Source organism: Oncorhynchus clarkii, unplaced genomic scaffold, assembly GCF_045791955.1.
Source record: "Oncorhynchus clarkii lewisi isolate Uvic-CL-2024 unplaced genomic scaffold, UVic_Ocla_1.0 unplaced_contig_10677_pilon_pilon, whole genome shotgun sequence".
Lineage (NCBI taxonomy): Eukaryota > Metazoa > Chordata > Actinopteri > Salmoniformes > Salmonidae > Oncorhynchus > Oncorhynchus clarkii.
In genome coordinates this window covers 1-17,374 of record NW_027258427.1, presented here as the reverse complement: position 1 = coordinate 17,374, position 17,374 = coordinate 1, and the positions used below count along the sequence as shown (strand labels likewise).

At 41.1% G+C, this 17,374-nt stretch overlaps 2 protein-coding genes and 1 pseudogene across 2 annotated transcripts; all 3 read right to left on the bottom strand.

Moving 5' to 3' along the window:
* Positions 1 to 2,042: 2,042 nt before the first annotated feature.
* On the bottom strand, positions 2,043 to 3,469 carry LOC139396918 (DAN domain family member 5-like). The gene is made up of 2 exons (XM_071143847.1): positions 2,945 to 3,469; positions 2,043 to 2,731 (listed from the first exon to the last, which is right to left on the bottom strand). The coding sequence occupies exons 1-2, from the start codon at positions 3,467 to 3,469 to the stop codon at positions 2,438 to 2,440; spliced, it is 819 nt and encodes a 272-aa protein (XP_070999948.1). The 3' UTR covers positions 2,043 to 2,437.
* Positions 3,470 to 4,788: 1,319 nt separating this feature from the next.
* Positions 4,789 to 11,610, bottom strand: LOC139396916 (tetraspanin-16-like). Its single transcript, XM_071143845.1, has 7 exons — positions 11,255 to 11,610; positions 10,065 to 10,262; positions 8,842 to 8,916; positions 8,316 to 8,423; positions 7,501 to 7,656; positions 7,098 to 7,181; positions 4,789 to 4,848 (listed from the first exon to the last, which is right to left on the bottom strand). The coding sequence occupies exons 1-7, from the start codon at positions 11,390 to 11,392 to the stop codon at positions 4,789 to 4,791; spliced, it is 819 nt and encodes a 272-aa protein (XP_070999946.1). The 5' UTR covers positions 11,393 to 11,610.
* A 2,887-nt stretch (positions 11,611 to 14,497) lies between these two features.
* On the bottom strand, positions 14,498 to 17,308 carry LOC139396917 (tetraspanin-1-like; annotated as a pseudogene).
* Between the last annotated feature and the right edge of the window lie 66 nt (positions 17,309 to 17,374).

The following is a 17,374-nucleotide window of genomic DNA, read 5'->3' as shown; positions in this document are numbered from 1 at the left end:
ATTAAGCATGCAAACATGCAACATTCAGTCTTGGAATATCCAGTCAGTCTGTTGATTAAATATCTTGATCATTAGCACGTCAGATGGATGATGGAGATGTAGGCCTCAGAGCTGAGGCAACTCTGATTGGATGTGTTAGTTTACCCTCGTAACCTCCCCACTCAACGGAGATGAGAAATAACACCAGCCCAGACCTTCCCCTCCTTACTAACCAGACCCCCTTATTTTATTCTATATGTTAAGTCCAGAGCAAATATTATTCTCGTCAAACTCTTTTGTGGAAATATAGCCGTCAACCCTTTGCAAATGCAAATGTAGGCCTAAATCCATGGGCCTCAATCAATGCAAGCATCCCCCATAGCTTTATAAAACACTGAATGCAAATTGCTGTGAGTAAGTAAGTAAGCGGTGTTATTGACAGCATGCCAAGGCCAGGCTAGACAATGTAAAGAAGAGCCTCCTTTATATTCCACTGGGGATGTATGGATGTGTGGGATGAGTTCATTTTACCAGACACACACACACACACACACACACACACACAAGCACACACATGCACTCACGCACAAAGGTCCAGGTTCCAGGAAATAAATGAATAATACTTGTTTTAGGCCCCCTAACTGAAAACATTCAAGTGCATCTGCAGGTTTAAAAGCTACAGTCTGAGATCTGGGACACTGTTCAATAGTAATTTCAACTAATTATATACCCATTGATTGTTGAGGAATGGAACATATAAATGCCTCATAAGCTCAGTATAACCTTAAAGAATCATTGGTACAACAGATTTTAATTTTTGAGTGGTTACATTATCCCTCAGTTTTATACCAAACCAAGTAGTGTGGCGGGGCCACCGTTTTGCTGATAAACAAACTCCAGATTGTGGCTTTAAGGATGTCAAGAAGAATTCCCACCACAGTGAAAGAGCCAGGGGAGACAAGATGCCTGATACATAATGCAGTGTCTCATGCTGAAACAATTCCCTCTGTTTGCTCCTCTAAAGTGCCCATGTTCAATGCTTGTGTACACACCAGCTCTTCATCCCAAATGGCACCCTATCCCCTATAGAGTGCACTACGTCTGACTATAGTGCACTAAATAAGAAATAGGGTGCCATTTGGGCAATTCACTGCTTTCAGATGTAACTGGAGTGTGGTGAAACTGCACTAAAACATTTTAATAAAACATGGAGGCTGATACTACTGGAATACTTTAGTGCTTGGAATACTAAATGTTTTCTATGTATATTCTCCTGGAATACTAAATGTTTTCTATGTTTTCTAATACTACATGTTTTCTATGTAGATTCTCCTGGAATACTAAATGTTTTCTATGTAGATAATACTACATGTTTTCTATGTAGATTCTCTTGGAATACTACATGTTTTCTATGTATATTATGTTGGAATACTACATGTTTTCTATGTAGATTCTCTTGGAATACTACATGTTTTCTATGTAGATTCTCTTGGAATACTACATGTTTTCTATGTATATTCTCTTGGAATACTACATGTTTTCTATGTAGATTCTCTTGGAATACTACATGTTTTCTATGTAGATTCTCCTGGAATACTAAATGTTTTCTATGTAGATTCTCTTGGAATACTACATGTTTTCTATGTAGATTCTCTTGGAATACTACATGTTTTCTATGTAGATTCTCTTGGAATACTACATGTTTTCTATGTAGATTCTCTTGGAATACTACATGTTTTCTATGTAGATTCTCTTGGAATACTACATGTTTTCTATGTAGATTCTCTTGGAATACTACATGTTTTCTATGTATATTCTCTTGGAATACTACATGTTTTCTATGTAGATTCTCTTGGAATACTACATGTTTTCTATGTAGATTCTCTTGGAATACTACATGTTTTCTGTGTATATTCTCTTGCATGAATCAAAGCACATCAAGGGTAAAACCAAGTAACAAGCCAAAAATAGATTGACATTTTTATTTCACAAAAACAAAATGCAGTTCAGTTCAGATGAAACTAAACAAGTTATTCAACATGATTACACTGTGGAGTGGATGACTCATTCTGCCACAGGGTTGAACAGAAATGTTCATGACTAAAAATGTTAGTCACTTGTCAACAGTCATTGGTGGCACTTGCCTCCAAATCGTTTTTCTCTGAATTAGAAATTCAGACTCACACATACAATACACATAATCAATGTCCACATCTGACATCACAATATAAATATTTTCTGTCCAAAAATGATGAATAGAGTCATCAAAATAGGCTAGAGCAGGTGCTGTGAGGGGAGAAACAAGTATTTAGGGCGATATTTTCGTAGTGCAAGAATGTTGCGTTGCAATGTGCAAAAAATACTATAAACTTCATTATAATTTCGCAGTGTGCGTTTTCTAATTCGCACAGAGCTTTTGCACCTGGAAAATGTCGCCCTTAAACTACAGTATCTTCAGTTACAAGTGCATGGAGGCCACAGCCTCGATATTCCCCTCCTCACGACCAGTCTCACATTTGCATTCTTCCACCACCATCACGCGCTTCTCCCGCACCTCCATCCCACAGCGCAGAGGCACCGTCACCGTGTGAGCCTTGGATGGAGCGCAGCGGGAACAGGGCGCACGGCGGTGTCCCCCTGCACCCGTCAGCCTGGCAGACTCCCAACCAGAGGGAATGAACAGCGAACTGCATTGACCGAAGCACAGTTTGTTGTGGACTGTTACCGCGTCGCAGCCGTCGGACGTTATCCGCTGTACATGGAAGATCGATTTTTAAAAATTAGACTCGCATAAACATTTCGTATTTTGATGTTTCAAGCATTAGGCCCTACTTATTAAAAAATATCCCTTTTAACTTTCTAATTGAGTATAATAATTTGATTAAACATTAGGCCTACTGTCCTATTGTCTATTGTCCTACACCATCTTTGTCATTGTTAACCAAAATTGAAAGGTCTGCCTCACCTGAGTAAAAGGCACCGCGGCGCAGCTCTGTCTGTTGGCAGAGTCTTTGAGACTGAGGGGCAGCGACATGGTCTTACTGTGGTCGCTCTTATCCATGGCCCTCTGCCACATCTCAAATCCTTGCCTCTTCTTCATACCCACCCCGCCATTGCCCTGACTGTCGTGGTGCAGATGTGACAGTGGATGCAGAGGCACCGCAGCTGCTTTGTCAGGGAGCGCAAGAGGGCCAGGGCGACCCGTGGACAAGAAGGCTGGGAAAGGCATCCTCGGACCGGGCGCACCTCGGGGGAAAATCCCGCCTCGTCTAAAAAGACCCGACAGACCCAGGTTATTGGGGTTGAGTTTGACTACTTTGACCGTACCCCGAATAGGCTCCTGTTCGTCGACTGGACCGTTACCGGATGATTCAAAGTCCCGGCTCGCGCCATTCTTAGGAACGCTCTTGATGGAGTTGTGAGGGAATGGAAGAGACAAAGCCACGGCAGAAAATGTGGACAAAAACACAAAGTTGATGAAGAAAGTCATTTTTCCCCAACAAAAAGAGAAAATCTTTGATATTTTGTTCCAGATTCAGAAAACACTAATTATTCCGCAGCAAATAAATCAATACTCAATTGGTTGTCTATATTTTAGTGGTTCAAGGTTCCAAATGGAAACCTTGCTGTCAGTCTGGCTACGAGACACTGGAGTTGGTGGCAGCCTTTTATAAGAAATAACCAACCCAGCCTTCACCTCTTGGAAGGTGTCATAATTCCCATGATAATGGTCAGTATATCACACCTAGCATTTAGGATTTTATTAGGATCCCCATTAGCAGTTGCTGAAGCAGCAGCTACTCTTCCTGGGATCAACACAAAACATGACATAATACCATAAAAACATCTTTCTTTAAACATCAAGAACCGCCCAGACTGAACTACACCTGCTGGGTCATAAGATCCATTGACATTTACAACTTCAAAGGGTTTACGTTTATTACAGGTGAGTGTTTGAAAGGTGGTGAAGACATTTGAAGTAGTCCTATAGAGTTTTGCTAAGCTCTGAGGATGTGAGTTTGAGAGGTACCCTGTATCAACAGAATAATACCTAGCCAAACAAGGGGCTTTCACTACATGTGGTGGTAAAGTCATAATGGGTTTATGTTCCGTGGGTATAAAGCCCAGCTCCCTTGTTATGGCCCATCATAATGCCATTAGAGTCCTGTGTTCTCTCACCCATGACCTGATCAGTCACTGGCTGTCTGGAGTTCTAGAACCCTGCTAGGAGTTCCCATGGGCTCTGTGTTAATTGACACATGAACTTTCCCATCCCCACACCCCCTCGACCACATTCCCATCCCCACCCCCCCTCGACCACTTTCCCATAGGCAGCTTCTATCTGTTAGACACCTGACCAAGTGAAGTTCAGAATAACTGTTACTGAGTGAAGTAACTGTTAAGGAGAACAAAAATGTATGCACACACTACCGTAAACCCCTTTGGATTAAAGTGTCTACTAAATGGCATATATTATTATAATATAACTCAATGTTACTTAATGATCCCAGACACGTGACTGACCATGATACTGTGATTCTGACACTTCAGATATATTCCACAAGAGGGAGTAGTTGTCAAAGAGTTTTCCTGTTCACTAGCCTGCTAATCATCACACATTCACATACAGAGAGACACACCCACCCTCCCACATCCACCATAAACCCTAAGCAGTCCCTAAGCACCACAATAACCACAGTCTACTGACAAGGAGGCTATATCTGCAAGTCTCATTTATTATGGTGTTGTCTCTGGTCTGGTTGACCTACCATGCCTGGGTCAGGCTCTGTTCTCTGTGTTGCTGCTGGTCTAATAATAGGTGTTGCCTAGTCTGACGAACAACACTACTGACACCATCATGGACGCCAACTGAAACAGACACACACAACAAAAACCACACACACGTATTTGGCCACGGGAAACACATTGAAGCGTCATTAACACACACCACAGGCCACGGAAGGGAGCTATAGCTCTGTCTAACTTTGACTCTTCTGAAATAGGTTTAGCTGGCTTTGCTGAGTTCACTCATGTGGTAATGGGGTTGTTCACATCGAGCACGCGCACACGCACACACACACACTTCATGTAGAAACTATGTTTTAACACAAAAGTCTAACTTTGAGGCTAAGTTAATGTTTCAGTTCATTTGTGTTGGGGTGGTGTTAGTGGTTCTGGAGTCTCTCAGGAGAACAGTGTCATGAATGGAGTAATTTCAATAGTGGATGCAAAGGCAGATCTGCATCCCAAATAGCATAAGACTGCATCCCAAATAGCACGCTATTCCCTACTGTACATGGTGCACTACTTTTGATCAGAGCCCTATGGGCCCTGGGCAAAAATAGTGCACCATATAGGGAATAGGGTTCCATTTGGTATGCACACTTAGTCTTATCTGCCTTGGCATCCACTATTGAAATGACTCCATTCATGACACTGTCTTCCTCAGTGAGAGACTCAATAACAGCTAGCAGTGATTGTGTTATTTTGTCTGATCCATGTTGATTCACAAGGCCAATTTACTGTTTAAGACTTTCATTTACACAATGGTGATCACAATGGAAACCACCTGTGGCTGTTTGTGGCCAATGTCTCTACCCTCTAGTCATTTTGTCCCCATATACATTTGGGTAACTCTCCCCATATACATTTGGGTAACTCTCCCCATATACATTTGGGTAACTCTCCCCATATACATTTGGGTAACTCTCCCCATATACATTTGGGTAACTCTCACCATATACGCTACCATTCAAAAGTTTGGGGTCACTTAGAAATGTCCTTGTTTTTGAAAGAAAAGCAAATTTTTTGTCTATTAAAATAACATAAAATTGATCAGAAATACAGTGTAGACAATGTTAATGTTGTAAATGACTATTGTAGCTGGAAACGTCTGATTTTTAATGGAATATCTACATAGTCGTACAGAGGCCCATTATCAGCAACCATCACTCCTGTGTTCCAATGTCACATTGTGTTAGCTAATCCAAGTTTATAATTTTAAAAGGCTAATTGATAATTAGAAAACCCTTTTGCAATTATGTTAGCACAGCTGAAAACTGTTGTTCTGATTAAAGAAGTAATAAAACTGATCTTCTTTAGACTAGTTGAGTATCTGGAGCATCAGCATTTGTGGGTGAGATTACAGGCTCAAAATGGCCAGAAACAAATAACTTTCTTCTGAAACTCATCAGTCTATTCTTGTTCTGAGAAATGAAGGCTGCTGGCCTTCTAGGCAGAATTGCAAAGAAAAAGCCATATCTCAGACTGGCCAATACAAATAAAAGATGGTCAAAAGAACACAGACACTGGACAGAGGAACTCTGCCTAGAAGGCCAGCATCCCGGAGTCGCCTCTTCCCTGTTGACGTTGAGACGGGTGTTTTGCAGGTACTATTTAATGAAGCTGCCAGTTGAGGACTTGTGAGGTGTCTGTTTCTCAAACTAGACACTCTAATGCACTTGTACCTCTTGCTCAGTTGTGCACCGGGGCCTCCCACTCCTCTTTCTATTCTGGTTAGAGCCAGTTTGCGCTGTTCTGTGAAGGGAGTAGTACACAGTGTTGTACGAGATCTTCAGTTTCTTGGCAATTTCTTGCATGGAATAGCCTTCATTTCTCAGAGCAAGAATACACTGACGAGTTTCAGAAGAAAGTTCTTTGTTTCTGGCCATTTTGAGCCTGTAATCGAACCCCCAAATGCTGATGCTCCAGATACTCAACTAGTCTAAAGAAGGCCAGTTTTATTGCTTCTTTAATCAGAACAACAATTTTCAGCTGTGCAAAACATAATTGCCAAAAGGGTTTTCTAATGATCAATTAGCCTTTTAAAATTATAAACTTAGATTAGCTAACACAACGTGCCATTGGAACACAAGAGTGATGGTTGCTGATAATGGGCCTCTGTACGCCTATGGAGATATTCCATTAAAATCTGTTGTTTCCAGCTACAATAGTCATTTACAAATTAACAATGTCTACACTGTATTTCTGATCAATTTTATGTTATTTTAATGGACAAAAACAAAGTCATTTCTAAGTGACCCCAAACTTTTGAACGGTAGTGTAAATTTGGGCAAATCTCACCATATACATTTGGGCTAATCTGAAAGGACCCTTACCTCCATGACACAGATCCCAGAAGCAGTGGAGCCAAAGATGACACTCTGGTCCCGGATCACATTAATCAGTTTGGTAATGCAGCTCTGGTGACCGACAGATAGATAAAGAGGACGTCACCATCTGTTCCTTCACAAGACATGGCCACTACCCAAGTTAGGATTTGGCCCTTAGAAATAGGCAACGGAGTAATGACTTTTGACACTGCTACATCCACCATAGTTTCTGGAACCATGCTGAAAAAGACAAATGTAAGAAAATATCCAAAACAGAACAGTTTGCTGTGGGTCAACACGATAGAGTGAAAGGGGTCAAAGTCGTTCCAGCTATGGTGGATGTGTAACCAGGCCAGCTCGGTACAGCTTGGTTTGGCTCGGCTTATTCATGTGGAAAAGTCTACCCTACCTTTGGGTGTATCAGGCCCTGGGTGGTGTCGAGGCCGTCGCAGGCGGTGCTCGTCAGGTCAACACAGCACGTCTTGGGGTACAACAGGCCAGTGTTAGCACTGAACACAGAGTTCTTGAAGTCTTCCGTGGAGTTGTCAAAGCCACAGCACTTGTACTGCACACAGTAGAGAAAGGCAGAGCGTTGAGACAGTGAAACAGGTGGGCTTCTATTGGTTCCCATTGACAATTGATGGGCTTACATGTTTCTTCCGGAGCTTTTGCACATATACAGTGAAGAACGGTAGCTCTAGTCTGAAAACCAGACCTGTTTTCATTGCACTCCTTGTAGTTCGTGTCATATGCCAAAGTTTGGCATGACAAGGAGAGGCAAGGAGTGGAATGATAGACTGGTACCCAGGGTATGGTAGATCCTACTGGTATTAAGCAGCAATCAGCAGTAAAAACAATGATGACAAAGCGTCCCCCCCCACCCGTTTTGGTAAAAAGCTGAGGGATGAGGCTGGAGAAATATAACCACTCTCAAATTCATAAACAGAGATATGGATTCAAGGACTGATCATCCATGATATCAACATCATAGTTGTAACAATGTTTTTAGGCTATATAGTGTTTGTTTACATTTACTTTGTTCACAAACATTGGAGTAAAACAAGCTTACAGTATATTTTGGGTCCTGAACTAAGCTCATGAGGCATTTATAAGTTATAAACTTCAAGAATCAATGGTTATATATAAATAATTTATAAGTCCAAAAAATGAATGTAGCAACTGCTGGTTGCCCCTTTAAAGTCAGAGTTCACATAGCCCACTCACATGGACCATGATGGTGTTCCAGGCTGTTGATATGGGGTCTGAAGCCGTTGGTCCCATATAGGACATCCGTAAAGAGTCCTTACTGGCTCCACGAATCATAACCTCCACCTGAAACACAGGAAGTCGCCCAATCATTTACCCCAGTGCTTGACTGTTAATCCCACCAAGAAAACTTTACAGCATTTTTGTAGCAGTTCAGACAGTAAGGCTGTGTGTGAATCATCTGTGCTTTGTACAGTTTCTTTGTTGCAGTTTAGATAGTGAAAGTGAATAGATAATCTGTGCATTGTACAGTATCTTTGTTGCAGTTTAGACAGTGAGGATAGGGTCAATGTGGATTGTCTGTGCTTCGTACAGTTTTTATTTTGCAGTTTAGACAGTGAGGGTGTGAGTGGATCGTATGTGCTTTGTATGGCATCTTCTTTACAGTTTAAACAGTGAGGGTGAGTGGATAATCTGGGTTTTGCACATTATTATAGTTACAGTTGAGCCAGTGAGGGCGTGAGAGTGGATCGTCTGTGCTTACCAGATCTTTGTACACCAAGATGAAAATAACCCCAGTAACCTCAGCTGTAAACATCATGGACACGATGAAGAAATACTGTCAGATCAAGGAGAGGGTTAGAATCAACCACAACATAGTTCCAAAGGTGAGCAGGGTAAGAACTGTACACTCTCTATACCTGTGCATTCCCACGTCCTGGTCTCCTGTGACCCAACATATAGTTCCATCTAGTGTACAAATTAAAGTGACGCTACAGATGTTTTGTATAATTTCACCCAGTAGTTTTGAAAGTAGCGCTCACGAGCCAAAACAGGCGCCTGAAAAGTGTGCACAATTTTGTACAACGTCATCCATTTCGAATGATATGCTACGTCCTGAAAAAAAAAATATTTTTAAAAAATCATGCAATTCTTATGCTATGTTAGCATTTCCAATTCGTACGATATGTTACGAATTTGTAAATGCTTAAGATCCCGTTCAATCTCTTTAAGTGGAATACACAAAGACTATAGAGCAACCATCAAATTTCTCTGTGGAACTTGCCTAGCACATCTGATTCAACTAATAATCAAGCCCTTGATTGACTACTTAAATCCGTTCAGAAGGACACAACATCTTGGAACGTTCAGATAGAAATATGTTATGTAGAACAAACATGCCTCTCCAACATGTGGAAAAAGGAATCATGTCGGCTATACTCATGGCTTCACTATCTGCAATGTTCGACAACATTTGGCAACTGAACGTGGCCCAGGTGTGCTAGTTCAGGGCTACAACAAAATTGTGAAACATCTGGGGGTCCCCGAGGAGAGGTTTGAGAAACAAGGGTATAGACTACACAACACAACAACCAAATAAGTAGGCCAAAATGGCTCCTTCTAACAGACTCTCAACCATTACCAAGACTTTATGAAGACTACACTCCACAAAAGTGACCCACCTTTCTTCTAGACTGAGCCCCAAATGGTAGTCCCCCCCATGTTATACTGTCGATGAGGTTTATATCTTGTAAAACGACAGGGGGAATTTGCTCATTTGAATTTCATGTTTGTTTTATTATTTAAAAGTGAAACATGAATTGCCTCCTTCAAGTCACGAGTTTGTCCAGAAGTTAGAGTTTATTGACCCCCTTGTCACCCTCTGGAAGTCACCCTCGGAGTTTTGACAACAACACGCGTCAACAGAGGGCCCTCAGAGCGAATTGGTAGGGGCGAGGGGGTGGTTTGGGATTCACGGTCTCTTACCAGCAAGATGAGGCAGCGGTTCTCGCTCCAGGCCCCATAGCAGCCAATGAACCCCAGCAGAGACAGGATGGCCCCCAGGCACATACACACATAGCTGATGGTCACCAGCTGTGCCGAGAAAGAGCCCATCACCTGGACAAAGGTGGCCGCCCCGTACCTAATCCACACGCCTAGGCCAAACAGCACAAGGCCACTCACCTGGATGGGGGAAGAGATGGACCATAGAGTTAGAATGACTAGATTGTAGAACCTTCTGATTTAAGACAGTGTCCCGTGGGGGAACTGGTCAGGCGACCATATTGGTGTAGAGAATGAGATGCGCATCCATGAGATTGAGGGTAGCCTGGTTGTTAGAGCGTTGGACTAGTAACCGAAAGGTTGCAAGTTCAAATCCCTGAGCTGATAAGGTACAAATCTGCCGTTCTGCCCCTGAACAGGCAGTTAGCCTAGGAACAGTGGGTTGTCATTGAAAATAATAATTTGTTCTTAACAAAGGTAAAAATAAAAAAAATGTAAAGGGTATTGATAGAGTGTATTGACATTGGACATACTGATTGGGTGAATGAACATGAGATTGATCATATTGATGCATCATTATCGTGTTTTCCCCAACAATTACTGTAGACGCAGGCTAAGAGTTGATCAAACTAGATTCTGACATGAATGCAGGGCCTCAACTAAACTATATTGAATTTAAAACGTTGGACTATCCTGAGCATACCATCTGTAACACATAGGGCCAGTTTCCTACAACCGATTAAGCATAGTCTTGGACTAAAAAGCTATTTGAATTGAATTTATTTTGGGTAACAGACATATACAACAAAATGTACAATATGGACCCAGAGGATATCACTTGAAAGTGTTAATTAAAACGCTTATTTACAAAGTGGTACCCAATGGTAAAAACAATAACACATAATGATTAAAATGCAAGTTCAAATTACAAACAACCATAAATACATTCATTTATATTGACATCCTAAAAAGCAGCACCATGGAGATTCAAAGGAGATTCTCTGATTCCCTGTGGTCTGATAATTCTATCGAACTTTCACTCCAACCTACATGTTGTAGTGAATGTAATCGTTCTGCAGTGTGGGTTTGATTGAGGTCCAGCCTAATAGCCTCTTTTGGTATAATCTACAGATAACCCCCCCAAAAAGCACACAAAAAAACGATGCACTTACAAATATGATGCCACTGAGTAACATCATCAGGTACCTCAACAGGCCATACAGGTGATGTAGTCTGGACATGGCTGACAGCGCTGTAATGTCATGAACCGGTTGGTTCAATCTACGGAAACCATACATACAGGTTAACATTTTTCACATAGACCAATAATCTGGAAATGTTCAATACTCAACGTTGTTGTTGAATTGTTATCCATCATTGACATGACAAACACTCATTACATGCAAAAGTAATGTTATCCAAAGTTATCTAGAAGTTAACTAGCTACTATAGGCTTGGATATTTCATATTCCTTTTGAAAAATTTGCATTTTTAGCTAGTTAAATAACGTTAGCTAGCTAGCTACTGTGTATATAATTGGCCAAGGCAAAAGCTAAAAGTTATGAAATTCCTTATTAGCTGTTCAATAATTGGCAAATTAATGAGTTGCGCCTGCATTCTTAATGACCTTTTTGTAGGCTACAAGTTGTATTTAGCTAGCCCAGCTGACAAAGCTAACTTGCTATTGGTATCTTCTTTTGACAGGGGCACGAGCACGAACCTTCATGGCAATGCGCACCCGTTTCCCAGGGCAACGCAGTTCTGGGTCATAAGGTCATAATCAGAGGTGTCACAATTAACATTTTGTAACAATAGATGTTGCTCGAGGATACAATGTTAACTTTATTTCTATTGTGCTTTTCAATTGCAACCTGGTCTCAGAGCATTTCATATTATTCTGTATGTAAATCTATGACACGCTACAGCCCATCGGAAAGTATTCAGACCCCTTGACTTTTTCCACATTTTGTTACCTTATTCTAAAATATATATTTTTTATCCCCTCAGCAATCTACACACAATATCCAATAATGACAAAGCGAAAACAGGTTTTTAGAAATGTTAGCAAGTGTATTTAAAATAAAAAACAAATACCTTATTTACTTAAGTATTCAGCATCTTTTATATGAGACTCGAAATTGATCCTGTTTCCATTGATCATCCTTGAGATGCTTCTACAATTTGATTGGAATCCACCTGTGGTAAATTCAATTGATTGTACGTGATTTGGAAAGGCACACACCTGTGTATGTATATAAGGTCCCACAGTTGACAGTGCATGTCGAAGGAACTGTCCGTAGAGCTCAGAGACAGGGTTGTGCCAAGGCACAGATCTGGGGAAGGATATCAAAAAATATATGCAGCCTTGAAGGTCCACAAGAACACAGTGGCCTCCATCATTCTTAAATGGAAGAAGTTTGGAACCACAGAGACTCTTCCTAGAGTTGGCCACCTGGCCAAACTGAGCAATCGAGGAAGAAGGGCCTTGGTCAGGGAGGTGACCAAGAACCTGATGGTCACTCTGTCAGAGCTCCAAAGTTCCTATGTGGAAATGGGAGAACCTTCCAGAAGGACAACCATCTCTGCAGCACTCCACCAATCAGGCCTTTATGGCAGAGTGGCCAGACGGAAGCCACTCCTCATGAAAAGGCACATGACAGCCCACTTGGAGTTTGCCCAAAGGCACCTAAAGGACTCTCAGACCATGAGAAACAAGATTCTCTGTTCTGATGAAGCCAAGATTGAACTCTTTGGCCTTAATGCCAAGGTTCACGTCTGGAGGAAACCTGGCACCATCCCAACAGTGAAGCATGGTGGTGACAGCATCATGCTGTGGGGATCTTTTTCAGTGGCTGGTACTGGGAGACTAGTCAGGAATGAGGGAAAGATGAACGGCGCAAAGTACAGAGAGATCCTTGATGAAAACCTGCTCCAGAGCGCTTGGGACCTCAGACTGGGGCAATGGTTCACCTTCCAACAGGACAACGACCCTAAACACACAACCAAGACAACATAGGAGTGGCTTCGGGACAAGTCCCTGAATGTCCTAGAGTGGCCCAGCCAGAGCCCGGACTTGAACCCGATCGAAAGTCTCTGGAGAGACCTGAAAATAGCTGTATAACTTGACAGAGCTTGAGAGGATCTGCAGAGAAGAATGGGAGAAACTCCCCAAATACCGGCGTGCCAAGCTTGTAGCGTCATACCCAAGAAAACTTGATGCTGTAATTGCTGCCAAAGGTGCTTCAACAAAGTACTGAGTAAAGGGTCTGAATACTTATGTAAATGATATATCAGTTTTTATAAATATTTTTGCTTTGTCATTATGTGTGTAGATCTAAATTTAATACATTTTAGAATAAGCCAGTAACGTAACAAAATGTGGAAAAAGTCAAGGGGTCTGAATACTTCCGAAAGGCACTGTATATAGTATGATATGTTATGTTTTGTAGGGTATGTATTAATTTAAGGATGTTCACCACCCATTTCGTATGATATGTTACAAATTACATTAAACATACAATGTTACAAAATATAGCTAGGTGGCTAACGTTAGCTAGCTGGCTAATGTTAGCTAGGCTAGGGGTTAGGGTTAAGGTCAGGGAAATGGTTAGCTAGAATGGTTATGGTTAGCTAAAAGGGTTAGCTAGCATGTTAAGTAGTTGCAAAGTAGCAAAAAAGTAGTAAGTAGTTTCTAAAGTTGTCCGTGATGAGGTTCAAACTCTCAACCTTTGGGTTGCTAGAAGTTCACCTTATACGCCCACCCAGTCAACCACCCTGCTTTCATTTAATTAACCATCTGTTATGTAACCATACCAAAAGTAACATATCATACTAATTTGCATTTCACAGATTTACATTTACTATGTTACATCTAGTCTGAGACCAGGCTGTCAATACAAGTAAAAGTGCTTCATATCATAAAATATAAATACTAACAAAGACAGGAGGAAGGAGAATAAAAAAAATAGCTAATTAAAATCATACATTAAAAGCATCTTCATAAAAGTCTTGTCTTCAGCAGGGATTTAAAAAGAGGCACCGAATCTGCAAGTCTGATCTAAAAAGTAGCCTAGTAGATGCCAACTTTAGGTGAATATGATTGAGAAACTATTGCAAATAAGAACACGTTTAATTTCCTCGTAAAGAATAGAACAATAAATAAACAAGTCAGATTGAATGTGGTAATTTCTAAACTTCAATATTTATATGTACAAAATGAGACACTGTATATCCATTCAAGACTGTTGAATAAAAAATAAAATAAAAAGTCTTGCCAGTTAGAGCAAGTGTAAAGCAATTACCTTCTCAAAACATGATACCTTCATGCAAAGTCTTCAGCTTCAGCAATAAACAAATAAGGATAGAGATAAATGAATCTAATTTACACATAAATAAGTACTGAATGTATACAGTAGGCCCTATACAGTATATGTGCCCAGATATTGTTGATATACCATGGAGGTGATCGAGTCACAACAGGGTTTTGAACAATGCTCCTTCCTCTCTTGTTTTTCTTTTATAATTGAAATATTTGAATAATCTTTGGTGTTTGAAATTAAACATGTCGACTGAAGGTGTCAAGGTGAGGCAATGATGATGGTTAAACAGGCGTGGTCCTGGATGTTGGGGTCCTCAGTGCTACTTGTTACCAATCTGTTGGTAGAGAACCATTGACACCACCATGGCAGCAATCTGAAACGATGACACGTCACAAGTGTTAACGGAATATAATGGTTACGTTCCAAATGGCATCCTAATCCCTTTATAGTGCATTACTTTTGACTAGGGCCCAAATTGCACCCTAATACCTTTATAATGCACTACTCCTGAAGAGGGCCCATAGGGCTCTGGTCAAACGTTGTGCACAATGTAGGGAATAGGATGCTATTTGGGATGCTGATAGTATTGTAACAGGTGTACTGTACCTCAAGCGCAGCGATGCCCAGTCCAACAGCTCCAATGATGACAGCGTTGTCCTCTATCAGGTTCAGCAACATGGTAAAGCAGCCAATGACATTCTGGGGAGGAAACAGCACTCCAGTATTAGAATTAGATAGCTGTATGGGGATTCAATGATTATAAACACACAAACACAGGCTATTAAATGTAAAACCTAGCCAGGGGCAGGAGTATTTCATGACTATGTGACCCAACCAAAGTGTAAGGAAACCCTCCTGGTCTAAACACAGCACATCGGAAGACCCTTTATTGTACTGTTAGATATCTGTACCGAGCGTTCAGCAGCAGCAGCTGCACAGGTTTCAGTTTTACTGCAACATGTTGGTGGGTACGTAGGGTTAGTTGGGTTCTCTTGGAAAGGGGATCCATCGAAGTCTGTGTAATTGCGGTATCCACAGCACTTGAACTAAGAGGGAAGCACAGAGACACAAATCATTATGACATGGTAGCATCTACAGAACACAGTAAGCCAAGCACCACTGCCTTCTCTGAAACCTGTAAATAATCTGCATAAGAACATATGCATTTATTGAGTACACCGAAGGGCGCTAATAACATCCACTGGCAGAGTGGCAGTAAATGCACTACTTAATATAGTAGTGTGAATGAATGAAGTATACCTGTTCCATGGTACCATTCCATAGTGAAGTCAGGCTCTCATCCTTCCCATAGTCTTTTTGAATGCTGTCAACAACCTTCTCACTAAGGTCCTCAAGAACTTCCTTAGCCTAAAACATACAAAACAGAACACAAACCCATTTCCACAAATTCAGAAAATCTTTATTGTCCCAACATTAGGCTATTTGATTTACTACTGTATAAATGTTTTCATCTGCCAATATGAACAAAACCATCTAGAAGAAAAAGAAACGCACACCTATTAAGATGAGGTGCTGGCTAGCGGAGTAGAAAACTTGAAAATAAAAGAGAGCCGCACACTCTAGGAGCTCAGATGCAAAAATTGAATTACCAACGTTTCGACAGCCAAGCTGTCTTCATCAGGTTATAATCACAAACACTGCGGGATGACTCGTTTATATTGTATCAAAAGACACAGGTGTCTGTAATCATGGCTAAGAGTGGCCTAATATCATTGGTTAATAATCAAATATTAAAATGTCATACAAAGAACAGCATACAAACAACAAATGGATAGCATACGATCATAGATTCATTTGACTACACAAGCTTACAAACAATTACAATGGCAAAGTCACAATAATCACAAGAATGGCTTCAGATCAAAGTCTACGTTGAGACCGAAGGGCACAAGGGTCTTTAAATTAAAGATCCAGGCAGCCTCTCGTTTTAGCAATACATTATCAAGGTCACCCCCTCTCCTATGGAGGGTGACATGTTCGATGCCAATATAACGCAGAGACGAAATCGAGTGGCCTGCCTCCAAGAAGTGGGCCGCAACTGGATAAGTCAAGTTTTTACACCTAATGGTGCTACGATGCTCTGAGATACGTACTTTTAATTCGCGCTTTGTTTTACCTACATCATTTTTACCACAAGGACAAGTTATAAGATAAATAACTGCCTTAGTGGAGCACGTAATAACACCTTCTGAGATGGTCTCTGAGATGAACAATATGAACAAACCACCACCAGCACAGCCAAATAAAGTGTCAAACGTTCCCCCTATTTACTAATTAGTGCACTGCTTTTGACCAGGGCCCATACAGTGTTAATAACTACCTACCAGTGGTTGGAAGACGAGGACCACCACGCACCCAGCCACCTCTGCAATGAATATGATCAGGATGATGATGAAGAACTGGAAAGGAACAGACAAGCATACAGGGGTTAAGGGTTTGATGGGAAAAAAACAAAGGGTCAAAACTATCACATTAGATCAAAGGTCAAAATTCTATAAATATATAATTGTGTATATCAACAAAGAAAGTAATTTTGCACAAAACATTTTTTTTTTAAGTAACAAATAATGAATTAATCTTTCCATACCAGTACGAATATTCAAAAATAAACAGAGTAAAAGTCAAGTTGGTATTTGTATTAAATCGATTTCTGAATATTTATGTTCAATGGTCAAAGATGACACACCAGCATCAGCATACACCTGGACTCCTTCCTAGGAAGCCCATGATCAGCAGGACCCCTCCGACCCCCATGAGCAGGTAGGCCACGTTAGCCAGCTGGCCCAGTTCTGCTGGGGCATCCTTAATGTTGTCTAGTACTCCCAGTAGAGAGCCACTGTCCACCTTCACCCACACCCCCACTGCCAGGATGGCCACACCTGCCAACTGATACACACAACAGGGAGGTGGGAGAGAGAAAGAGGAGAAATAAGGGGAGGGGATAGTTTTAGT